We start from the raw sequence: 27,348 nt of genomic DNA, 5'->3' as shown, positions 1-27,348 counted from the left end.
GGTAAGTGCATACCATACTATTCTAACATATCATCTCTTTAAATGTTGTTTAAAAATAGATTTTTTTGTCTAGAGCAAATACCACGAAAATGTCTCAAGATCTTTAAATGGACAACCGTACAACTGTTACTATCAACAAATAATTTTTAAAATGGCGAAAATAAATGGAAGTCGTATTACTGTTTCAGCGAATATTATTCTGACCGCCTCTTTGATTACAAGGGTAAGTTAACTTGCACATGTTTCATAATATTAGGTCCTCAATGGACTTTAAATTCGTACTTATTTGAACTTTTAATCTATTTTTATTTGAGCGTCTCTGACACGGATAAGACGTTGACGAAACTCGCGTCTGACGAAATATAGGCCTGGAATCATTGATAACTTGTATTAATCTATGAAAAATGTACAATATGTTATTATTTATATATTACAAAGGATCTTTTAAATTGGGACACAAATAAAGAAATCAAAATGAATTGCGGTTTCATTATATCTGCAAAACATTCAAATTTTAAAGAAACTTTAAAATAATAATAAACAAACCAAACCGGATTTTTTGCACACAGATAACTGTTAAAGCCCGTTCTGTGACCTATAGTTGCTTATTCCATCCATGTTATTTTGTCTCAAATGGATCCATGTCTCATGCGCTTTTATATTCCTCATACATCTCATCTCTTCACAGAGAGTTTTCCCCGTGCTCTTATAGCATTCATATTGTGATGAATGTATGTAGGAAAATTTTCTTATTGTTTGGCTATATTTTGTCATTCTGTCCTTTTTTTTTGTTTATCCACATAATTATGTAGTTCATCAAATTTATTCCCCCTTTTTCATTCGCAATATCCAACTACCTTATCAGATATCTATATTGATGTACGTCGTATTTGTCTTAATATTGTTTTATTCATTAATCAACAATGACATAATCGGACTATTAAATGAACCCATTTGTTAATTTTTATTCGAGATATATAGATATTTTCTTTCAGTTGTGTTTTTTTATTGTATTATTTAAATGTTAAACAATAAGTGCAGTTATTAAATCTATGTTACAAGACATGTGATTTGAACCTAGATAAACATGTATGACAGGATAATTCTTTGGAACACGATTTCCCTAAATATTGATTTTCAGCAGACATAAACGACCTATATCTAAATCTTGATTTGTTGACATCTAAATGTCATACGCAGAGCAATTTGTATCATGCATTTGTATATCTGAACCATTACCACTACTGATCTAAGCTTATTTGAACCAATACTTGAAAGTTATAACTCTTCCGTTAAATATTTTCGTAGCCAGACCTGATTTATGTGATGGGTATAACATGACGTTGTAACACTTTGAAATATCGGTATAAATATCCAGTCACCCCTTTATTGATTGATAAATCATTTTTTGTAACACTTACACATTTTTTTCAGTCACCTCTTTATTGTATATATTGTTGAAATATCTTTATTATTTGGGATATAAGCGAATGCTTGACATTTTTAAAGGTGTACTTGACTTGTGGTAATTCGTAGAGAACTTCTTATCATTCGTAGTATATGAGTATGATATCTGTTTTTTCGACTTATTATTTTCGGTTACACCTTGATCGGCATCTTTCTCTGTTAAATACCTTGAACGTGAACATACCATTTTTATCTAGATAACATTGTTCTTTTCCGCTTTTTTATTGACAACTTTAAAACAAATACATTGATAAGTAGTCCGGTTGTTAAAGGGGAATATGATGCTCATCCTAAATTTTGTACAATGTCTGGTAGGACGGTTTATCCAATCAAATGATTTTACTTTAAATATTAACATTCAGCAGACAAATATACACAACCGTACACATCAACCATAAAATTGGCGGGTGCATTTCGTTTTCCATGAAAGGTCAGAGCATATCTAACTCCATTAGAAATACCATTAGTTTTACGCATGTATCATATATCAGTGATCAAGTTTTTTTTCTAGCACTAGCAGTAAAACATAAATGTAAAACATATCCGTTTGATTCTTGAAAATAAATGACTTTTTTTTTAAAATCTTCTTCATTACAGACGCTGACCTTTGGTTTCATATTCATGTCAATATATATCAAAGTAAAAGACGATATTTTAGATGAAGAGGTTATCAAAATTATCGACTTGGAAGTAATAGCCGGGATGCCTTTAGGAACAACCATCAAATCAATTGTATTTTCTCTCATTGGAGTTTTTGTGATAGAACTCATAACCGGCATTGTTGGATTGTATGGAGCTTTGAGACGGGAGAAGCTAATGTTAGCAGTGGTAAGTGAAAAACTACAAAAAAACAAGAAATATTTCCATCCCATTTATAGCGCTAATTTTAAGCCCGACTTTTACTATATAATATTTGTATTTTTTATTTGAAAATATAAGCGGTTCAGGTTTGAATAAGTTTAGGAATTTTTTATCACAACCATATTCAATCAGCGCAAGCCGAATATTGACTCTTATGGGAAATATATAGATATAAAAAAAAAAATATTAGAAAAAAAGTATACTTTTTATCCTTGAAAAAGATACAGTTATTTCAGGTCTTGGGTCTACTGATCGGAAGAGCAAACAGGTCCTGCTCTTAATAACATACAAACAGATCATGTCCTTAATAACATTCAAACATTTTAGCTTTGCTTTTTTTTATGAATAGCAATTAATTTATTTGTTTTAGGCTGTCGTCCTGAGTTCCTTCCTGATTTGTGTATACATTATATATATAGCACTTCTGTCGATTATATATCACAAGGTAATTCGTCCATATTGATAATAATAACAAATTCAAAAGACATAACAAAAATAATATTTTGAAATTATTTCCTGTATTTTTCATTGCGGGTTTTGAAGAATTGACAAAAATTGTAGATTAATTTTTGAGAATTTGAGAATACATATTTGGATCAGTTATCAGAATGTCAACTCTAATTTTTGCGATGCTCACCAAGTTGCAATAATGAAAACCTGGTAATTATTTTCTAAATTAACAGTATAAACATTGAATATTTAAAAAAATGAGGTTCTTACGCACATTATAAATATACTTAACAAAACGAGAGAAGATATCAATGCCATATAAATGTCATATATATGAAAATACATCAGAAAAAAAAAGTTGAGGAAACAGACATGATGAATATAAAAAAGAAGATGTGGTATAATTGCCAATGAGACAACTCTCCACAAGAGACCTAAATGACACAGAAATAAACAACTATAGGTCACCGTACGGCTTCAACAATGAGCAAAGCCCATACCGTATAGTCAGTTATAAAAGCCCCCAAAATGACAATGTTATACAATTCAAACGTGAAAACAAACGGCCTTATTTATATAAAAGAAAATGAACAAAAAACCCTTTTGTAACACATAAACAAACGACATACACTGAATTGCAGACTTGGGACAAGCACATAAATACATAATGTGGCGGAGTTAAATTGAAGTTTTTTTTGTTGTCTCTGATGTTGAGCAAATTTAAAGAAAAAAGAGGGAGAAGAAAAACAATTAAATTAAAATCACTGATTGAAAATGCTGTAATAAATCATTACGAATACCAATAACGTTATCTTCATCTTTACAATTTACGTTCTGGTTCTGTTCATGTTTACATCAAGATTATTTACAAGAAACACAAATGCACGAACTTTGATTCGAATATAATTTGACTTTCTCTTTTCGATTAACAGAAAACTGACCTCTACAATACATTACTTGATTACACAAAAGCTTACGAGTCTGGTAATAATTACCTATCATACTGGAACCGTGTGGAAACATTCCCTGAGTTCTTAACAAAGGTGAGACATTAATTTTACAGTCTTAGGGACACCTCAGCAGGTAGATTTTGTAGTTAAAATGAATGCCACAATTTGTTTATTTAATATTGTGACAATAACGTGTTTTAATTTTCATTCAAGAAAAAAAATTACAACCTTTGAAATCTCAAAAAAGGAGGTTAATGCTTGGACTTAAGTTACGCAAAATAGTCGGTCACTTTTTTGAATTTGATTTATTACATTAGTATGGAAACTATAAACAATAAGCACACAAATAACCTGACTGAGGATTTTCTTCGATTCTTTAGCTTGGATGTCAAAATTCCAGCCCGGAAAGACACTATTGCTGGAGTTTATATGTCCAAGAATTAAGCAGCTATTTAGAAATATACATCGGGATAATTGTGACGTGTATGGTTTGCCAGGTATGTATCAATACAATGTAAAGCTGTGTAGATTATGTTTATAAAAATACAATGTTTAAGTGACTTTTTAAATGATTTAGTTGGCGATGAAGTCTTAATAATAATCAAAGTATTTTACAGGATCAATTAATACTTTTCAGTGAGTAAAACGATTGGAATTTCTAGAGGAGCATGTCTTCCAGCCCTCACAAAACACGATGCAGTGATGGTAGGATTTCTTGTTTCCAATTTGTTTTGTTTTCAATGGTTTTGTTCAAATGTTTGGTGGGTTTAACTTTTTGAAATGGCGTTGTCAGTTTTTAGTTTTCATTATTCCCTTGCCTTTTTTATTGTATTGATAAGGTTCGTGTTGTTGATTTTTTAGTTTCCAGAGTTGTGGTTTATATATTTGTCTTTCATAATTTAATTGTGTCATGGCAATAATTGGATTGTCTTAGCATAGGAAAACCTTTCGAAATTGCGGCTTATTAATAATCTTCAACTCGGTTGCCTTTTTAACTCCTTAAATTCGAGCGTCACTTATGAGTCTTGTAGACAAAACGATTTGCGTTTATCATTCTAATATCTATGAAGAGTTTATTATCATTTTGCTTTCGACTTATTAGTTTGTTATCCCTTTGGTATCCATTGAATCTCTATTAACAATCATAAAAAAACAAAAGACAAAAACGTATAATTATAATAGTATAGAAACGATACGGACCAATATCGAAAAGAACAATATAATTAGCAGGGAGTAATGTCAAATAATGAAGAACATTTGATAGAAAAATTATCACAACACGCTATGGATTGTATGCGTGTTTCTGAATTTACCTTCGAGTTAACCTTTCTTTTAATCCAATCTTTTGATCCTATTTACATTATTTAATAAGGTAAACTATGTTTAAGAGTCTAAGATAAACTTACATTCAAGTTATCGGTGTGTGGAGATTAATTGACACGTATTTTTTTAGATGAAATAATGTGAAGTCAACGATGTTGGAACATAAATTAATTGAATACGATGTTTTTAGTTAGTGAAATATTACTTTTACAGATTTGTTCAATAGTTGCAGCTGAATATATCTTTCGTAAACTTGAATTCAAAGAAAAGAAACCAAGCATTTCAGAGAACAAGTATTACTTATTGCTTAGTTTAAAGCATGGTATCCTACGAAATTTGATCATCTTCATAAAGGATAATTGGAGCAGGTAAAATATAGTATTATTTCATTTGGCAAAATATTTGTCGGGTTTTTATAGTAATTAAAGTAGTTAAGAGCAACAGGAAATTATTTGGATGGTGTTAACTCCCCCCCCCCCAAAAAAAAACCATGTATGGTGTAATGGTGTATGGTATATAGTGCAATGGTAGAAGGTGTATGGTGCTATGATGTATGGTGCTATGGTGTATGGTGCTATGGTGTATGATGTAAGGGGAATGGTGTAATGGTGTAACGTGCAACCAGAAATGGTGCGATTTAATGGTGTACGACATTTAAAACTATGCAAAATATTCATAAGAACTGATTTTTAATTTTATACATGATTTTACAATATTATAATCGAAATTCGCTTTTTTAAATAACACATAATTTTGTAGTCGTACGCTTTCTTTGAAATTAAATTGCATTATGGTGTAATGTGTAAAACGTCAATGGTGTAATGGCACAGGGTGTATGGTGTAATGATGCATCTAAGGACTTTGGCTTATACACAGGTTTCATTTTAATTATCCTATTTACTGAGGTATTCACTTTTGTAGAAAAACTGTAAAAGTTATATCTTGATATATTTGGTTTTGATGTTATATTTGTTATTCTCGTGGGATTTTGTCTGATGCTTGGTCCGTTTCTGTGTGTGTTACATTTTAGTGTTGTGTCGTTGTTCTCCTCTTATATTTAATGCGTTTCCCTCGGTTTTTTTTGTTACCCCGATTTTGTTTTTTGTCCATGGATTTATGAGTTTTGAACAGCGGTATACTACTGTTGCCTTTATTTATATACAAAAAGGTAAACATTTCCATAATTATTTTCCAAAAAGACGACACAACGTATATTTGTATTCAACAACACTTAAAACTGTAAAGGTTTAGTTTGACAATTGAACCCACTCTAGATTAAGAAAGGTATAGATTGACAATTGGACCCACTCTAGATTAAAAAAGGCATAGTTTGACAATTGGACACACTTTAGATTAAAAAAGGTATAGTTTGACAAATGGACACACTTTAAATTAAGAAAGGTATAATTTGACAAAAGGACACACTTTAGATTCAGAAAGGTATAGTTTGACAATTGGACACACTGTAGATTAAAAAAGGTATAGTTTGACAATTGGACACACTTTAGATTAAGAAAGGCATAGTTTGACAAATGGACACACTTTAAGTTAAGAAAGGTATAATTTGACAAAAGGACACACTTTAGATTCAAAAAGGTATAGTTTGACAATTGGACACACTGTTGATTAAAAAAGGTTTAGTTTGACAATTGGACACACTTTAGATTCAGAAAGGTATAGTTTGACAATTGGACACACATTAGATTAAAAAAGGTATAGTTCGACAAATGGACACACTTTAGATTCAGAAAGGTATAGTTTGACAATTGGACACACTGTAGATTAAAAAAGGTATAGTTTGACAATTGGACACATTTTAGATTCAGAAAGGTATAGTTTGACAATTGGACACACTTTAGATTAAGAAAGGCATAGTTTGACAAGCGGACACTTTAGATTAAGAAAGGCATAGTTTGAAAAATGGACACACTTTAGATAAAGAAAGGCATAGTTTGACAAGTGGACATACTTTAGATTAAGAAAGGCATAGTTTGACAAGTGGACACACTTTAGATTAAAAAAGGTATAGCTTGACAAATGGACACACTTTAGATTCAGAAAGGTATAGTTTGACAAATGGACACACTGTAGATTCAGAAAGGTATAGTTTGACAATTGGACACACTTTAGATTAAGAAAGGCATAGTTTGACAAGTGGACACACTTTAGATTAAGAAAGGCATAGTTTGACAAGTGGACACACTTTAGATTAAGAAAGGCATAGTTTGACAAGTGGACATACTTTAGATTAAGAAAGTCATAGTTTGACAAGTGGACACACTTTAGATTAAGATTGATTGATTGATTGTTGGTTGTTTAACGTCCAGTGGCATATATTCCATGCATATTCAGGACGAAAACAAGTTCACAATAAATACAATAGGTAGGTTGATACGATAGAGGACATCTGGGATGATGGTCGGGGAAATTTGGACTGCCACTGGAAAATGAGGGTATATTGGATAGGGACAGAAGTTTGGCCCTGCACCAGGCCACCTACGACCCCTCAAAGAGTTGTTGCAAGGGTTCTTAACGTGCAAAGAGCGTGGCACTCTCTTTACACGAGGCATCGGATTTAACGTCCCCTTCTGACGGACGTGACTGCGAACTTAATACATCCCGCACAGCCAAACGGACGCCCCACTTCAGCAAGCGTTTTACTGCCGGTCAGGAGAGGACCAAGTAACAATATTTCTATACCCCAGTCACCCTTGGGGTTCTTTAGATTAAGAAAGGCATAGTTTGACAAGTGGACACACTTTAGATTAAAAAAGGTATAGTTTGACAAATGGACCCACTTGAGATTCAGAAAGGTATAGTTTGACAAATGGACACACTTTAGATTCAGAAATGTATAGTTTGACAATTGGACACACTTTAGATTAAAAAAGGTATAGTTTGACAAATGGACACACTTTAGACTCAGAAAGGTATAGTTTGACAATTGGACACACTGTAGATTAAAAAAGGTATGGTTTGACAAATGGACACACTTTAGATTAAGAAAGGTATAGTTTGACAATTGGACACACTGTAGATTAAAAAAGGTATAGTTTGACAATTGGACACATTTCAGATTAAGACAGGCATAGTTTGACAAATGGACACACTTTAGATTAAGAAAGGTATAATTTGACAATTGGACACACTTTATATAAAAAAAGGTATAGTTTGACAATTGGACACACTTTAAATTAAGAAAGGTATAGTTTGACAATTGGACCGACTCTTGATTAAGAAAGGTATAGTTTGACAATTGGACACACTTTAGAATAAAAAAAGGTATAGTTTGACAATTGGACACACTTTAGATTAAAAAAGGTATAAATTGACAATTGGACACACTTCAGATTAGAAAAGGCATAGTTTGACAATTGAACCCACTCTAGATTAAGAAAGGCATAGTTTGACAAGTGGACACACTTTAGATTAAGAAAGGCATAATTTGACAATTGGACCCACTTTAGATTAAGAAAGGTATAGTTTGACAATTGGACACACTTCAGATTAGAAAAGGCATAGTTTGGCAATTGAACCCACTCTAGATTAAGAAAGGCATAGTTTGACAAGTGGACACACTTTAGATTAAGAAAGGCATAATATGACAATTGGACCCACTTTAGATTAAGAAAGGTATAGTTTGACAATTGGACACACTTCAGATTAAGAAAAAAAAAAGACTGTTAGTGTTAATGATATTTCAACTGGCTTAGGATTTATTATAATTCGATAGATACCATTTGTCGTGGATTTTGTTGCTTCAGTTGAACCACGAAATAAAATGTTAAACGAATGACTGACCTGACATAAATGTAATATCCTCTAAGTTGTAAGTTTTCACGAAAATTGATACCGAGAAAAAATAAATGAATTCACAGTAGTATTTTACCATGTTAATAACATCAATGAAGAGCTCGAATTGTCGAAATGCACACTAGGTGCTGTAAAATAAATTTTATCGATGAACATTATTTTCTTTGCAGGTCAAAAGTTAGATTTGCATCAGTCATACTTAAAATAAGCTCACTTGTAAGTAATAGTAGTAATGGTCCATTTACGATCTAGGTTTCATTTAGAAATGAAATTTACACGTTAGCAATTGTCTTCGGCCGCAGCACGTATTAAGATTGACCTTTACTAGGAATTATCAAATCAAATATTGAAAGCCAAGGATGAATAAGAACCGACACAGTTGAAGAGCGCTATAGCTAAAAAGGTCATAAACAAAATAGCATAATCGATTTGCGGACAAGTTTGCTTGAGGGAGTTGAAACCCTATTTTCTTTAAACCGACATTTTTAAAAGCAGGTTTATTAAAAACGTTGTCAAAATCGAAGTACTGATGTTTAAGCTGAAGGTAATCAAGATGACTTACAGTGCACTAACAGTGGTAACGAGGCAAACTTGTAAAAATGAAAACAACGCGATAAAACGCTTGGAGTGCTTTTCTTGATTTACCATTACCAAAAATGATGCCATAGTTTTCAAGTTTCTCATAAAGTTCAACATTTGTAGTAGAAATGTTGATGATATAACAGTTTTTTTACTTGATAAATATTTTTTCACCACGTGTCATAGCTTTCTATAATCCAAATGCGTCGGTGTGTATGACGAATCTTTCATTAAATCTAGGAACATATCAGAGACTTGAATTAGTGTGCCATTTTAACGATGCAATAGATACAAAAAGAAAAAAAAAATAGAAAAGAAAAGAGCAAAATCCACTTTAGTTCTACGCTCACTAACATAATAAAAATTAAAACAAATGTTTAACTGCCAATGAAATAACTCTCCACCAGAGACAACATTGCATAGAAGTTAACAACAGATGGTCACCCTACAGCCATTAACAATGAACAAAACCAATATCGTATATCTAGCTATAATGCCCCGAAATGACAAATGTAAAACAGTTAAAAAAAAAGAAGAAAAAAAACCCAGCCAGATTGATGTACCAAACAATGAACGAAAAATAAATATGTTATACAGTAACAAATGACAAGCACTGAATCAAAGGATCATGACTTGGAACAGGCACATACATAATGTGGCGAGGATACATTAGTTTGCTGACGATAAACCTTGTCCCCAACATTTAATCTAAACTAAGTTCATATATTTTAGGTAGCAGGTCTTGGGCTTCTTGGACTAGGATTAACACTAATAGGAGATGTATTTATTAGTGATGGCTCTCTTAGACATATATTTTACAAGATGCAGTTTTACCATTACTATTTCTATGACATACTTGTCGGTCTAGCTGCAGCATCGGTTGTAATTGGAATATGTACTTCGTTGGTGGCAGTACTTGGCTTATTGGGATCATCGAGAAAATCGAAACGCTTTCTTATTACGGTTTGTAAATGATAAAGAGATACTTGAGACGGATTGACAAATCTTACGAGTTGTGGCACCTTAAATACTAACTATAAATGTCACATAACTCCAAACGTTTTATTAAAGTCTTGATATAATTATAGAAAATAGACCACTCCAGTTAAAAACCGCCCAAAAATGTTGACACCATTCAAAACCGCGTTTTTACAAGTGTAATGCATTAACACTTTCAGATTTTGTCTTTTTCGTATCGTTGGTTGATGTTCCAACTAAACTGATTGTCTTGAAATATACATACAATGTACGTTCAAAACCGCTGATAAAAAATCTGATATATATATATATATGTATATAAGTACGTCTGAGTCAGTGACAACTCTACAACAGATGTATCCATCGGATCGCCATCAATGATGGTGATACATGGATGTGTACATAATGTATATACAACTCGTCTAAACATCAACCCAACAATGTTAGATCTGTAAATTTGCTTTCGCAAATTTTTGGTTCTTCCCTCGCCGGGATTCGAACCCATGCTACTGTGATATCGTGACACCAAATCGCCTGCACTGCAGCCGTCCCGCTAGACCACACGACCACCTGGGCTCTCATAAAAAGAGCTTTCGCTGGCCGTGTGTTACCTTTCCTCGTCAGTTTTAATCTAGCGGCGTACTACAGTACATGATATATAAACAATAACATCTTCATGCCTTATATATCATGTACTGTAGTACGCCGCTAGATTAAAACTGACGAGGAAAGGTAACACACGTCCAGCGAAAGCTCTTTTTATGAGAGCCCAGGTGGTCGTGTGGTCTAGCGGGACGGCTGCAGTGCAGGCGATTTGGTGTCACGATATCACAGTAGCATGGGTTCAAATCCCGGCGAGGGAAGAACCAAAAATTTGCGAAAGCAAATTTACAGATCTAACATTGTTGGGTTGATGTTTAGACGAGTTGTATATATATGTATATATATATATACATTATGTACACAGCCATGTATCACCATCATTGATGGCGATCCGATGGATATATCTGTTGTAGAGTTGTCACTGACTCAGACGTACTTATATATATATATATATATATATACGTCTGAGTCAGTGACAACTCTACAACAGATGTATCCATCGGATCGCCATCAATGATGGTGATACATGGCTGTGTACATAATGTATATATAACTCGTCTAAACATCAACCCAACAATGTTAAATCTGTAAATTTGCTTTCGCAAATTTTTGGTTCTTCCCTCGCCGGGATTCGAACCCATGCTACTGTGATATCGTCACACCAAATCGCCTGCACTGCAGCCGTCCCGCTAGACCACACGACCACCTGGGCTCTCAAAAAAAGAGCTTTTGCTGGCCGTGTGTTACCTTTCCTCGTCAGTTTTAATCTAGCGGCGTACTACAGTACATGATAATTAAGGCATGAAGATGTTATTGTTACAGATCAGCTAAATTATCTATAGTAAAGGATCCTACAAATTAATGTAATATACAGTCACAGAAAATTATTATATTTATAAGTACGTCTGAGTCAGTGACAACTCGACAACAGATGTATCCATCGGATCGCCATCAATGATGGTGATACATGGCTGTGTACATAACATGCATAATGTATATACAACTCGTCAATGTTAGATCTGTAAATTTGCTTTCGCAAATTTTTGGTTCTTCCCTCGCCGGGATTATAACCCATGCTACTGTGATATCGTGACACCAAATCGCCTGCACTGCAGCCGTCCCGCTATATATATATATATATATATATTTGAAACCCAGGTCCATTGATGTATTTCCTGTACAACTCTAATACATGTATGTTTACAATATTATGTCTTCCCTTGCTTTGTACTCAATTTATGTACAATTGGAAGTAAATCCTAAACGAAAAAAATTCTAATTATGGTCTTTCTAAAAAGAAACATTGAAAATATTTCTTTAATTTCATTACCTTTCTTGTTATGTTTGATAGCCTGTATCTATGCTTTTTATTCAAAATAAAAGTTCTCAAAGTGCACTTTTTTCAACTATTATTTTCATCAGCATAATACTAAGGAATTGGTGAAAACAATTTTAACATAATTTTGCCTTTGACAAACATTTGGTTTTCAATGTTCTTCTACATCGACTTATTTGGCGTGATTAAAAAACACTTTTGTTGATTCAAACGTCATTTAAGAGTCTTTTGTCGACGTCTGTCGCAAATACAAAATTCTAATCTTGGTAAATGTATTTATGATAAGCTTATTGATGGCGTTCATTTGTTAAAATAATATAGATTCATTTGTAGATCTATCTGCAGATGTAAACAAAAATGTGCATGATCATTTGTGAGTTTTTCTTTCACTTTTAATGGCTCAAGCTTACCTTGAGATGTTAGGTTCTGGACTGGACAATTAAATTCACTCAGTGAAATAAAACATCTTTTCTCCGAATTATATCACTTATCCCATATTTTCTTTGCAGAGCTCTGTTCTGTCTTTTACATTACATGTACCAAGAGTAGTTGCAGTTGTTATATGGATAGTTTTCATTGAAGAGGTAAGAAAAAATAAAATAAAAAGTAGATTAACGGAATTAACAACGTTGCCCTACGAGTATATTACACCAAGAAAACAATAATATAAATTAACATCAAATTAATACTTTTTAATGCAAAATGTCTTCATTTCATCCTGCTTATTATGATTCATTATTGTTTTAACATTTTGATCATGATTTATATTAAGGCCCTCATTTCTTTGTGTCGAGGATTTGAATTTTCTCATCAGCACGTCATGGAATATTTTGAGCCTTTTTTCATGGCTTTTAGCACCTGCATATACAATTTATCATCGTATTTTTACGAATCACTGAAACCTTTCACGCACTTTTATCCTGGATTTTTTTTCAGTTAGTATTAAAGCCTTAGAATACAACTTTTTAAGTTTAAATTTTTTATCTAAATACTCCAGATGGCTATTAAGTTACAAATCCGGCCCAATAATGATCCATGGAACCATAGATTTGTTGGAAATTTACTCATGTCCTGGCCCGTGATATTCAAATTTTATCATGAGTGTCCGAATTTGGATGATTTACGCAACAAACAAATCCGGAGCTTGCATTTGTATTACGTGATGTTTTGAAATTAATATAAAGCATTAATGGAATTCAGCGGAATGTTGTTTTATTTTAATCTTGCACTACGTTTTACTGTGCGAAGTACTGTGTGTATTTTATTCTACATTGACTAAAGGTATAAGGGAGGGTTGAGATCTAACAAAAGACGTTGATCCCCGCTGCAGTTTTTGGCCTTTTCCAAATTCGGAGACTCTGACCTATGTTAGTCTTGTATTTTAAAATTTTAGTTAATTTTGTGTAAAGTTGAACTTTATCAAAGAGTCATCCCTTGCAATACGTTTTTGAGGTTAGTATATGATTGTTTCTTAAACATTGATGCATCCATTGCAGCCCTATCAAGACAGTCACGGCGAAACCTTTTATGATTTCAAAATTATTATATTAAATTGTTAGTATATGTTATCAGCAAATATTTAAAACAAGAACAACAAGCATTGAAACATACACAGAAACATAGTCATATTCTTGTAAAATCTATTCTTCAAATGTACCATAACTTCCTTTGCAGATCAACGATAATATGAAATTTCAGTTATGGTTACAACAACTAGGATATTTTTATGGAGGCAACGGGAATGAAATCACGGGAAAGTGGAATGACATGATCATGACAGTAAGATATTAGTTTACAGGCATTAACTTTGTTATTATGAACATTTAAAAGACAGAATTATTTATTAATTGTCATATGAATGAAAAAACTATTAAAATAAGCTAACATCATCAATACTTTTGTAGTTTTTAAATGCATTGTTATACGGTGATTCAATTAAAATCCAAAACTACAAAGGTATCAATCATTAATAATAAAAGAAATTAAATACATACCAAAATACAATTGCTAAGCGAAAATCTATTGACATATATGGTACATTGAGTACTAGTAAGGGTTGTAGCTAAATCCTGTTTAAATACAAACACATATGTAATCAATAAAAAAGGAGGTCACAGAAAAGTCGTTACTACATGATATAATTTTTTTAATCAATATGATTTCAGCTGCAGTGTTGTGGTGTCAATTATTACTCCGAAACACATACGACTCAGGGAATACAGTTCTGTTGTAAAAATGCTCATCCCAGAATACTAGACAAAGAAGATCCCAATACAAACTCCTACAGTGGAATTTTTAATTATTTTGGTGGATGTGGTGGCTACAAAACAGATGTAAGCCTTTAAAACACTTGCTACTAAATTGAATGCATTAAACTGTGTACTATAACCTTACTGCTACACACTTCACAGAAAGGTTGCAGTGAAGATTAGATGCATTTATTATGAGATGAGTAAGGGACGACATAAAAAAAATCAATGTAGGATAAAAAATTTAATTCAAATAATTTGTGGGTAGGGGGGGGGGGTGTCAAAATTGCTGCAAGTTTTGTTTTATTGATATCGATTTTATATATATCCTTATTGGTCAATAAATATTTCCAAAATTAAGTTATAAGTGGGGACAGGGTGTCAGTGAATTATTTTTTTTATCCTACATTGAACTTTTGATGTCGTCCCTAAACCAGTTTAACAAAATTAAATAGAACAGTCATTTTTTCTAGAACAGCAGCATGAATGAACATATATATGTGATCACTAACGTTGTTTGCCGTTTTGATAAAATACAATAAACAAAATTTTGAAACTTCCTTTTAAAACCTGTTTTTGAAAAAACAACAACTATATTATACATATATGCACATTATAAAAACAAATATTGGATGACTAAACAAAGACAAAAAACACATGCATAAAACTGTGCAGTTATAACATGTCTTTGAGTAAAATTTAACAATGTTCAATGTACACAAACACGACCTTTGCTTTCTGTCAACCAAATTATTTTTGCATGTAAGTCTCTCTATAAAACTTTGCATCGATTCATTTTTTGCGATTCCCGAAAATAGTCTGAACTACGCGAAGATCTAATTTTTAAATATTCGCGACGATTAATATGCATTTTAATTTTTTCCCGGTGAAAGACGGGAAAAAAAATATCTCGCGAAAGTTAGTTGGTTTGAAGTATCTATTTGTATATGGTAGAAGTGACCTGCACTATCCTGCCACAGATTAGCATGACAATAAAGGAAATAATACATACAATGCATAAGTCATATTGATACGCGTGCTTGCTACTACATGTAGCAATAGCTGATTGTTTTGCTAAATATTTGCTAAAAAAAACCTGCAATACCACTGCAGTAACAGAATATGAATATAACGAATATATTGTTTTTAAAAGAAATACAATACAATAAAATTGAAATTGAAAATGGAAAAGGAAAACTAGTAAATATACAAAAACTGTTCTGATAAAAGCAAATTTGAACTTATTTATATTAAATTCAGGAATTATTGCCTGTATCAATTATTGCAATTTTTTCGTTTTAGACTCAAATGCATTTTAAAATTTTGCGATATTGAGAAAAATGCTGTTTAATTAATAAAAAAAATTCAAAGTGCGATATTAAATTATTCCGATTACAACCCTGTCGCATTTTTCGGAATAATAAAAACATCGCAATAATTTCTGAATTTACAGTAATTTGCATCTTTCAGACATGTGCAGAAGTAATCTTGGACAAGACTGAGATGTTTGTTGGGTGGTTTCTTGCGATTGTGTTGCTGCAAATTGTTTTAGAGGTATTTGATTCTTATATATGTAGTATAATTTGCATGGTTGTGTTGGTCCCAAACGATGTACATTAATATATTTTAAACACACGTAAAAGTAAATACAAATGATGCGCCAAAAACAACCTGACATAAAATTTAGCATACGGCATTCAACATTGAACAAGCCCAATTACGTACAGCGAACAACGAAAAATTTCGAAATGACAAATTGATTTTCAATATCTTTTGCCTCTATATATTATGTTTTTATATAACTTATATTCAAATTCAATAGAAATAATTGTCATCGTTTTCAATCCAGTTATATTGAGTGAAAAACACAATGAATGGGGACAAAACATCATTTTTATCAAAAGTTTGTACTTGAGCTTCAAGTATGCAACAAGTTTACACAATCATGCTACAATTAAATTACTTTTCAAGCAAATAAATTTTTACTTTATGTTTCCATTTGAAGATTTATTTTACAAAGTAACATAGTGACATATATTTATTTTCCTTAGATCGTTGGATGCCTGTTTGTTAACAAGGAGTATTCAGATATAAAGTCGAAAGGAGAACAAATGCATACAAAATCGATTTTATTTAGAAAAATCTTCGGCGAAATCAAATCCTTCTTTTTAAGTAACTGGAAAAGGTAATTGAACAAATACGTAAATGCTATTTTAGTATGTTCAAATATATGGTGCATTATAGAAGAGGGTCGAAAGATACTAAAGGGACAGTCGAACTCATAGATTAAAAATAAACTGACAACACCATGAACACCAAGGCTAAAAATAAAAAACACCAGACAGACAAATAATAGTACAGAAGACACAACATAGAATACTAAAGAGTAAGCAACACAAACCCTACCAAAAACTTGGGGTGATCTCAGGTTCTCCGGAAGGGTACGCATATTCTGCCCCTCATGTGGCACCCGCCGTGTTGCCTATTTTTATTACAAATCCGGTAAATAGTCTTATTCTGTAGGTCAAATTCTTGAACAAAATTAGTTGTATCATAGTTGTATATGCCAAATTAGGCATGTTATGTATATTCTTAACTCTTAATTCCGTAAAACAGGAAGCATATAAATAACTTCGTACCATTATTATATTGTCAGGCATGTAAAAAAAACAAACCCAAAAAAATCGTAAAAATGTTTAGACAATTGATGTTTGTTCCATTTTGCTATTTCACTGTGGGTTTCATAAACAAGCTGCAGCTGTTATTCACACTGAATAGTTCTTTATCTATATATAGGTGATCAAAAATCGGATCACATCCCTCTTACGCCAGAAAAAAACAAAACAAAACCAATCAGACAGTATGAATAGAAATAACTGTAAAATGAATAATCATAAAAATACTGAACAGTTATCCTCAATCAGATGAAGAATTGGACAATGACGTCTCTCCAGTGATTCCCGAGGCCAAAATATTTGATTATCCAAACCTTGGAAAAAAAAAGGACAAACTAAATTTAGCCATAGCAAGGCAAGGACCCTAGCTTTACATAATTGAGATATTTCTGATTACAAAAAAAAAATATATAAATGAAATTACACTCCACTAACAAAGGTAACGAGACAGTTATAGTTATAACTACGGTATGATAACCGATAAAAATAAACTTTTTTTTACTAGAACACTACATCGTCAGTTTTCGTAGTGACAGGTTCAGAAATACAATTATCAAACTAAAATATCTGTTAAACAAAATCTTTTTTGTTATAATGTTTAACAACCTAATTAAAGATACAAGTGGATTTTACACAATACATTGTACATTGTACAACTGCAATTTAAGGTTGCAGCAAATTACTTAAAAAATCCACTTTACTTACATTATAGGTCTAAATTAACGTTGGTTCGCTTTATATCTCTGGGAACTATATTTGTGAGTATATGTTATTTGATCACGCTGTTTAATTTTAAGATTTATTATAGCAATTATTTTGATTACTGTCTCATTGATGGTTCCAATTTTGTCATTTATCTATATTCCTAGATTTTATAGGAAAGAAGATTGATATAAACATTACAAAAGGTATATTTTGAACGCATAATTGAAGGTTGTACCTTGACCTATAACGGTTTACTTTTATAAATTGTTACTTGGATGGAGAGTTGTTTCATTGGCACTCATAACATATTAACCATTTGTACCACCAAAAGATTGACATTGCCATCTGATTATGTCTTTATTCATAATGTCTTTACATGCAACCTCTACTCCTTCCATAAAGCAGACAACTTTAAGATCTAGCTTGACTATGTCCTCATGAATGCAACAAAATAAAAACTCGATAAACAAATTTAACAATAACAAAAACACTGTACATTAGTTTTTGTTTTGCATTGAGTTTGGTTCGCGTTTTTTCACTGATGTTGGATTAACATCCTTATACCGGTGATTGCGTTTCATGGCCATACATTAGCACTTGAATGAGCCTCCAAATATTCATACAAGTGAAATAACTGAGTTGATTTTATACAAATACAAACATTCCAAGAACGGTACACATTTGTTTGTGTGTGTGTGAATTAATCCATGTATCAAGTTACTATTTTAAAAAAAATAAATTCTCATGTTTTTTACAAGTCTTTGTTATTTTTCGCCAAAATACTTCTGTTTTATATTGTAGATATGTAGCATTGTGGTGCTGTGTCTAGCCATCAATATAAGATACGACAAAGTGTTTGGAAACTCAGATATAGAAGACATATTCTCAAGACTAAACGTTACCGACCATACCTTCTCAAGAGCCATCAACATATTTTCCATTGTGACTGTCACCTTTTCATCTGTATCAATAGCAGTTGTTATATTTTCCATCGTCGTTATGGCCGTACAGAAATGGAAATCAGTCCTGAATATTGTGGTAAGCTCTTTAAATTTTGAATGCTATGAAATAATGTTTGATCGTTATTTCAGATTCATTGAGATTAAAAGCATTGACGTGTCTTGTATAGGCTACCTTTACAGAAAATATACCCTATCTATTAAGGAAATGAATGTCCTGTTCATGATAAACTCTTATTATAAAAATCGATAAAACGTAAGACGCCAAACTTAGAGTATTGATTGCTATTCTAATGGCTCAATCAAAATAAATTTCATGACAAATTATGGATTTCGATCATGATATAATGGATTGTTCTTAAGTTTACTAGATATCTATCAAATTGGGATTTTGTTCAATATATAAAAAATGCAAGAAAATTGGTACCGTTAATTTGATTAATTGCTTGCAAAAACTTGTATTCGTTTTCTACAATTGGTGGTTTGCTTTCCCTCAATATATACTTTTAAAAAACAAAACTTATAAAAATAAGCAACTAATAAACTGTTAAAACTGCAGGTTGTATAATTAAAGGTAAAAATTTAGTTATATTATAACCAAAAAATACAAAACCTCCGAGGAACTCAAAACGGAAAATTCATAATCAGTTAGCAATATTAAAGTCTACGAATGACATGTATGAACAAGCAAACACTATATATAATTAATACGTGTATATAGCATTAATTATAAAGTTTTAAAGCCCAAAATCACAACAGTATAATGATGAACGCTTCATTTCTTTTTTGTCATTCGTATTATGTTTATTATACCATTTTGAATTTATAGACTGCTGGGTTATTGAGTGCTGTTGTAGTTGCCAACATTGTACAAATAGGATTATGGGGAAAGTTCTTGGCAGGAGTAAGTTGACAAATAAGATGATATATGTATTGATAATGTCTTTTAAAGAGACGTAAATCTTGCATCATTTTACTATGTGTTTATAACGTTATTGAAACAAAGCAAACGAACTTCCTCATATGTCTACTCAACTTATAATAGTGAAAGTCTTTTTTTAGAAAAAAAAACATAGTTTTATATGGGGACGAAGTCCCTAATAACAGTAGAAAAATCAATAAAAAAAAAAGAAGAAACAATCGGAAATTTTCATTGTACTAATGAACTCAAAATCGTTCAATTTTTCGGATGTCATGTTTTGAATTCCCGCGTCTGCGCAGAAATCTACAATGTACTTTCTTTTCCGGTCTCGTTTGTATGAAACTTTGAGTAAAACATATATTTATCAGTCTAGTATAAAATAGGAAGGAACGCAATACCAATTTCATTTTTAATAATTCCTTGATATGAAAAAAGGTTACCTGATGATAGCATTTCTTTGTTTACATTGCATATGACGTCATTACTTGAATAACGTCACAACTAAAATCCCTAACAACAGAACCAAAATCGGAAACGTTACAGTATTTCCGTTTCTTTTTTTTAACAAATATTTAAGTAACAAAAAAATAATTCATAAAGACTTCGTCCCCATTTACAGGTTATGCCTGCCACATATTAGTTTAACAATACGATAAATGACATCAATTATATTTTCATATCAACACAATAGTGATAGCAGGTGATAAAATCGGACACGAAACAGTTCCCAACAATGTTTTTAAAATAAATGAAAGATACTAGGCTTATTACTTATTACTTGCCTACTGTAGAGTCTTAAATTGCACTCAAATCAAACCATATGAATTTGACATATAAACAAACCGAGTTGAACAGTAAATCACGATAATATTTCAATATGTAACGGATAAAATATTTGTCTAGCCGTATAAGTGTATACAATTCTCATTTGGAGTCTTGAGATTTTATTTTATAGATAACATTTTTGAAGTACAAATATAAAATTTAAACGTACAAACAACCATTAACAATACACATTAAAGACAGCAAAACAAACTAAACATGGAGCAACAAAAACTCCACAAAAAATTCCTGATATGATATGTACTGTAGTGATATATAATAATAAATTATAGAGAAATTGTATTCATCATTGTAATATTTGAATTTAACCAAAGGTTTCATCAGAGCTAGAAAATGAACTAATGGCACAATTTGTTAGTCAAGATGGAGGCTATCAGTACTCTCAGAATTCAGCAACATATGACACGTCATTATCACTATCTTGGAACACTCTTTTTGTACAGGTATGACTTATCGAAGAGACATTAAAAACTTTAGACACATAGAAAATATTTGTTTGTAATCAATAATCTAAAAGTTTAATAATGATTAAACAAGCGTAACATAGACACCTGGTGTAATTTAGTTATTCAATGTTCTAGTTATAGAAATATTTTTGAATGCAATTTCCATGTTATATCCATATCGCAAATATTTATTTATCTGTTAGTAGTGTCTAGCCTACTATTCGGCAATTATATTTCTCGATTTTCAAATTCACTAAAAGTAGTTATGTAAGGAAAGATCAAAGTTTAAAACTTTCGTGACGATTTATATTTGCTTTATTTTTCTACTCGTGAAAATCGTTAAAATAAACTGCTCGCGAAAAATAGTGGTTTAAAGCAATCGTAAGAATATTGTGAGCAATACAGTTAATTCGTACATATTATTCTCGAGGGTATCACCAGCCCAGTAGTCAGCACTTCGTTGTTGACATGAATATCAATTATATGGTCATTTTTTTTTTAATTTTCTGTTTACAAAACTAAGAATTTTCCGAAAAATTAAGGATTACCTTAATCGTATTTGGCACAACTTTTTGGAGTTGTGGGTTCTCACCGCTCAATGCTCTTCAATTTTCGTCTTGTTTGGCTTTATTACTATTTTGATGTGAGCGTCAGTGATGAGCCTTATGAAGAAGAAACGCGCGTCTGGCGTCTTAAAATATAATCTTGGTACCTTTGATAACTTTTTATCTTTAATATTGCACTTATAGGCAGAATGCTGTGGAGTAGGACCATTGATAGAATCATCGTTTACCTCCACCAAGTGGTACTCGTCAGGAGACAGATCTGGTAATCGGATTCCAGTACAGTGTTGTATATCTCAGTCCGATGTATTCCCGTACTCCACTAGGACAGATAGCAATTGTACATCATCTATGCTAGACGGATACTTTTACTCACAGGTTAGTACTGGGGACTCATTTGTGAGGGACACATTTTTCGTGAATGGAGTGAAAAAAATGCATTTTCGTTGATTATTGATTAATTGCAAAAGCCTGATCATTTTAATTCGTTGTTGACCTATACCCAGTTAACTTCATGAAAATTAGTATCTCACGATTTATAATGAATCTAATTGAAATTTTGTGCTGAGGGTTTTTTGTTGTGTTTTTAAAATATAAAATTTATTTAACAAGAATTTAAAAATAATGAAGCAGACGGGGTTGTACTTCACACGATGTAATAAACATTATGGTGTTAATAATAATAATCAAGTAAAATTCTACTTCTTAATTTAATAGCTTTTTGTCTAAATTCCTTTATAATTTAAAAATCTTCAATGTAGCGGAGGTTCTCAATAATTGCATATGCAAATATGAGTTTATACAAACTCTTTCAATAAAATTTGTGAAGTGTATATTCTAAATCAAAGGATAAAATTATTTTGAAAAAAATAGAATTCGATATGAGTCACAACACAATTTCTGGTACTTCTTTTATTAATATTTATTGAACAATTTGTTCCACATGATCAGTGTCCGCAACATCAAGGTATATAAAAAAATTAAAAGAAGAATAATATATCTTTCAGTCATGTGATGATGCAGTTGAAAAACGATTGAAGACATACAGCATCATCTTCTTTGTGTTCATGGCGATCACCATTTTAGCAGAGGTGTGTATAGAATCAACAGACATCTTTAAGTCAGGTGATGTGATCAAAAGTTCTCTAAAATATTTAATGGTTTGATTTGGACTTGACATGATATATCAAGAAATTATTCCAATGAACAAAATCATTTGGAAGCTCTCCCTACATTGGTAGTCAATATACTAAATTATTCTGAAAGAAACTGTAATTTAGCTTAAAACTACAGTAAATGTCAGTTTCTACATAACGTCGCTGGGCTTCTAAAATGTCGTATATGACTTTTTTGGCTAAAAATACTTTTTGACACCAATGGTCTGGGCGGGAGGAAATCTTTTGTATCACAAAATAGCATACAGTTAGACCAATCAAAATGTGTGAAATAAGACAGATTACAAAATTGCCAAAGTCAGTTGTTTGTAAATTTTGCTTCCAAAATGTTGTATGAAAACTTGAAAATCGTTGTAGAATGGCTTTGGGAAAAAATAATTGTACATTTCTTTATTTCTGTGAAAATAATTTAAGTTCTTGGATAATCCAGAAATGTCAACGTTTTTATTTCACTGCTATTTACAAAAATGTTCAAGTTCACATACGACATTTTGGAAGCATGCATTTTGCCAAAATTTTCAAAGCCTGTTTGTGAGAAAAAAAATTCTTGAAAAAATTGTAATTTACGACATTTTAGAAGCCCAGCGACGATAAGGATCAACTCAGATAGTTTGAATGGCATGTTAATTTAAAAAATGCGTACATGTGCCTGCCATTCAACCAACAATACGTTAAGGTACACGTTCGATAGTCTCAAATTTTACGGCTATTATTTGCTCTTTGATCGGGTTGTTGTCTCTTTGACATATTACCCATTTCCATTCTCAATTTCATCATTATGAACAGGTAACACCTCGGGTAGACAACGAAAAGTGCTTCAAGTTATTTTTATTTGTTCAATGAAACAAATTGGCTTCATTAGTTGTTCAATTGGCATTCAAACATACAACGTCACAATTATAAATCTAAATTAAGATTTACATGACAATGTTAACTATTTTTCAAAATGCAACTGCTGAAAACTTCTAAGCCCTATTCAATACTGTGCCGAAACAAAAGACACACACAATAAAGCGTACATAACCAATTATGTAAACAACACATATCACATGTATAAAAATACATCATGTGAGTTTTTGTGTTGTTTGGTAACTGTCAGGTTAAATCCACACATCGAATTTTATCAATGTGTATCATTTTTAGTAAACCATTTAAATTTCAAGTTTGGAGAATAAAATTGTGATCAATATAGGAATGGACAATGATATACAGTTTCTATAAATTTAGGAAAACTTGCCATTTTGTACTCATTATATTGACCTTGGCTTTGACATAACTTCACGGGGTTATTTGACAACTCAAAAACTCTACTTTTGAATATATTTTTTCAGATGTGTTGCATTATAATGACTGTATTCGATGTTCTAAGATTGAAGAAATTACCTCTGGGTTTAAAAGCTGGTGACGACAAGAAAGAAATCATAAGAGAAAACGAGAAACACATGCTAGAACAATCCATTGGGGATGAAGCAAATAAATCCGAAAACAAGAAAATACAAAAGGATAAACCAGAAAAAATATCACAAATCAAGAAATCGAAGTCAAGAGGAGCATTTGATTTACAAAAGAAAGAAAGTACAATTATTCAGGAAAAACATGAAGACAAAATTGAATTACAACCTGTAAAATCGATGGAAATTGCAGACAAAAATAAAGCTGCAGGGGAAAATATGCAAGTGGACACACTCTCTGGGACAAAATTGAATGATGATGCGGAAGTCGAAACAGTGGCTGACAAAGATACCACAGCAAGGGACACCACGATTGAAGATGCGACTGACACATCGAACTAGTAAAAACTGAACAAATAATATCAGGTTTCCTTTTGATTATGTACATGTTCTTTCATAATAGAACATAAATCAGTAGAATTTATATCTGTGTAGAAGTAAAAACAACTTTCGTGTAATTTTTATTGTCGCTTCAACACTCACCAATCGACGCTTGTTTTATGTAGTTGTTAACAGAACGCTCAATAGTGTGTGTGAATAAAGCGAAAAAACTCTTAAAAAGGTAACTGTTTTGCATGATTAAGACAATAATATTAATAATTTCTGGTCATGTCGTGAACCAAATATTATTTTAAACATCAGTAATACATGTTTCAATCAGTTTCTGAAAAACTATTTTGTTTGCTTTGGTTGTCTTTTTTTCATTATTTTATTGTTATGAACTGTTAATTTGTTTTGCTGCTAAAAGAGAAACGAAAAACACTGAACAAGAATCTCGTACCCTACACTAATTTGCAAAAACCAAAGTAAAAGTATATGATTATGCGAAAATAACTGTACTTGTACATGCATTCGCAATTTATTTTTAAGTATTCGGATTACAAAATGTAAACACAACACGGTCCGCTTGCTTATAATCACTTTAACATTATTTGTTGCTGCATACAATTCTACCGATTGATCTTATTGTTTTCCCAGAAGTCTGCGGACTAGTTGCTTCTTAGTGTTAAAATAATTTAAAATTTTAATTGGCTGGGAACGACTACGATCTTGATATTCTATTGGTGAACAGTTTACCGGCTTCAAAAATTGTGTTAATGATTTGAATCTCTTGAATTCTATTTGATTGGCGTATCCCTTCCTGTTAATGTTGATTTTTATATTTTCCTTTTTGTATAGGGAAACATCAGATGCACAGTAATTGGTTATATTTCACAAACCTGCGTGCCTTATATTACTTGAATAAATGAATATTACACTTATGAACTCGAATGATTCGAAGGGTATCGGTTATTAAAGCATGTATTGGCCAACCATGAATTTACATGATCAACGAAGAGAACTTTTTCTTTTGTTTGACATGTACAGACCACATTACATAACAACGCAATCAAATATGCACAGTAATACATTTTTCCTCAATCCACGAAAATGTGTTACCACGAAAACAAACGAATTCACAGCGATATATATCGTGCATCTAAAGAGCTTTTCTAGTTTTACTAATATATGAAAAACCTTTGAAAAACACAGGAGCTACATGACAAATCGAGACAAACAAAAACAAAATAAACTATGATCAAATTAGCCCAATAAACTCGTCATACATACCTCGATTACAATTCAGTACGCCAGTAAAGCTCGAACCATAAAAAATAAAATGTCATATTATAAAAAGGAGTTGAACGGCATTGAGGAGCTGCAATTCCACAACGCTTTGCCAAATACAGGTAAGGTAATATATATTCCTGGGTTACAAATTCGATAGTCATTAGTTCCGAAATATTACGAAAATATTACAATCATATAGCATAAGAATATATGAATGTATTGCTTTTAAATCATTTTTTGATTTTACAACAAACAATAAGAAAATAGATGTGTTTAGAAAAAAGATGTGGTATAATTGACAACTATAGACAAGAGACCAAATGAGACAGAAAAAAACACCTATAGATCACCGTACGGTCTTTATGTGACATATTTAATTTTTTAAAAAGATGTCTATAGTCGAAAGGTTCACTGATCTTATATCATTTACTTAAGTTATGTTATAAATGGGTAAGTTTTAATTATTGAATATTTTTCTGTTAATTACTTTTAGAATTTAAATAAATTTCTTCAAGTACTCGCAGGCCAAGTTGATCTTATATCTTTTTGGTTTTTCTTCTTTTTCTGTTTGTTTTATTGTCAATCATATATACTCAAATACAATGCAATAAATTATTAAACCCTGATGTTTCTTAAACGTTCTAAGTGATGGTTAATGCCCCGAAAGAAGAGGCGCTACACATTAGGATATTTTTACATGAAATAGTTTTGGTTGTTTTACTTAAGACCAATATGATGTTTTGGACCATTAGATAGTTCGCTTGCAATGTTTTGGAAGTTTTGTTAGATTTCGGAATCCTCTGGTTTTATCCATTTAAATGACTAAAAAAAAAATTAAATTGCCCATTGACCCCAATTTTTCTTTTTAAAAATCTTTTACATGTAGAATGATAAGCCATCCGTTAAAGTCTTATAATTTTAATTATTTTTTAATAGTTTTTGAGAACTAAAACTTGTCAATGATAAAGCTATGAAAATCCAAGAGAGAATATTTTCCCGCCTAAATGTAAATGACTTTTATCTCAAAAACAAACACATTGACCTATATATTTGTTTGTCCTTTTTATTTCTTTATTCATCCCCTTTCAATATAAACTAGTGTTTTGAAAAGTTAATTATTTGAAACTGAGACCCTTAAATTATTTGTACATTCTTTTACTTTAATTTTGGTTTTGAGCAATTCTGACTTAGCATCGAAAATAGGCATTTACAATGAGTCTTCGTAAGCTTGATATTGTTTTATACAATACATAGATATTTTAAGGCATAATGTAGGAAGTGATTACTCAAGATACAAATACAGCTTTTGTATGAGGTCGACACTACGACATCAGATTATTATTGTCATGTTTCATGTCAGATGTTTTATCAGTCAAGGTTCTACGGCTC

The 27,348-nt window shown here is 31.6% G+C and overlaps 1 protein-coding gene and 1 long non-coding RNA gene across 2 annotated transcripts in view; one reads left to right on the top strand and one right to left on the bottom strand.

The window, feature by feature from the left end:
* LOC139482701 (uncharacterized) overlaps positions 1–27,348 on the bottom strand; it is a 931,021-nt gene that overhangs the window by 316,791 nt on the left and 586,882 nt on the right. Inside the window, exon 3 of the long non-coding RNA XR_011654919.1 lies at positions 23,691–23,750. This is a non-coding gene — a long non-coding RNA (uncharacterized lncRNA). The remainder of the gene's footprint in view (positions 1–23,690; positions 23,751–27,348) is intronic.
* LOC139482688 (uncharacterized) lies at positions 53–25,609 on the top strand. The gene is made up of 20 exons (XM_071266755.1): positions 53–223; positions 2,065–2,295; positions 2,699–2,773; positions 3,711–3,821; positions 4,109–4,225; positions 5,265–5,419; positions 9,035–9,080; positions 10,176–10,406; positions 12,870–12,944; positions 14,035–14,139; positions 14,526–14,693; positions 16,080–16,163; positions 16,661–16,794; positions 17,997–18,042; positions 18,791–19,027; positions 19,778–19,852; positions 21,028–21,156; positions 21,909–22,100; positions 22,730–22,813; positions 24,229–25,609. Exons 1-20 carry the CDS (start codon positions 152–154, stop codon positions 24,688–24,690), a joined length of 2,829 nt encoding a protein of 942 aa, XP_071122856.1. The 5' UTR covers positions 53–151; the 3' UTR covers positions 24,691–25,609.

Source organism: Mytilus edulis, chromosome 7, assembly GCF_963676685.1.
Source record: "Mytilus edulis chromosome 7, xbMytEdul2.2, whole genome shotgun sequence".
NCBI classification, from domain to species: Eukaryota; Metazoa; Mollusca; class Bivalvia; order Mytilida; family Mytilidae; genus Mytilus; species Mytilus edulis.
Note: the sequence above shows the minus strand (reverse complement) of the source record. Positions and strands in the feature narration are given on the sequence as shown.

Coding starts and splice junctions, on each gene's coding strand:
- LOC139482688 (XM_071266755.1), top strand. CDS start 152: ATGGCGAAAATAAATGGAAGTCGTATTACTGTTTCAGCGAATATTATT. Junction 9,081..10,175: donor TACTTAAAATAAGCTCACTT/GTAAGTAATAGT, acceptor CATATATTTTAG/GTAGCAGGTCTTGGGCTTCT. Junction 14,140..14,525: donor GGAATGACATGATCATGACA/GTAAGATATTAG, acceptor ATATGATTTCAG/CTGCAGTGTTGTGGTGTCAA.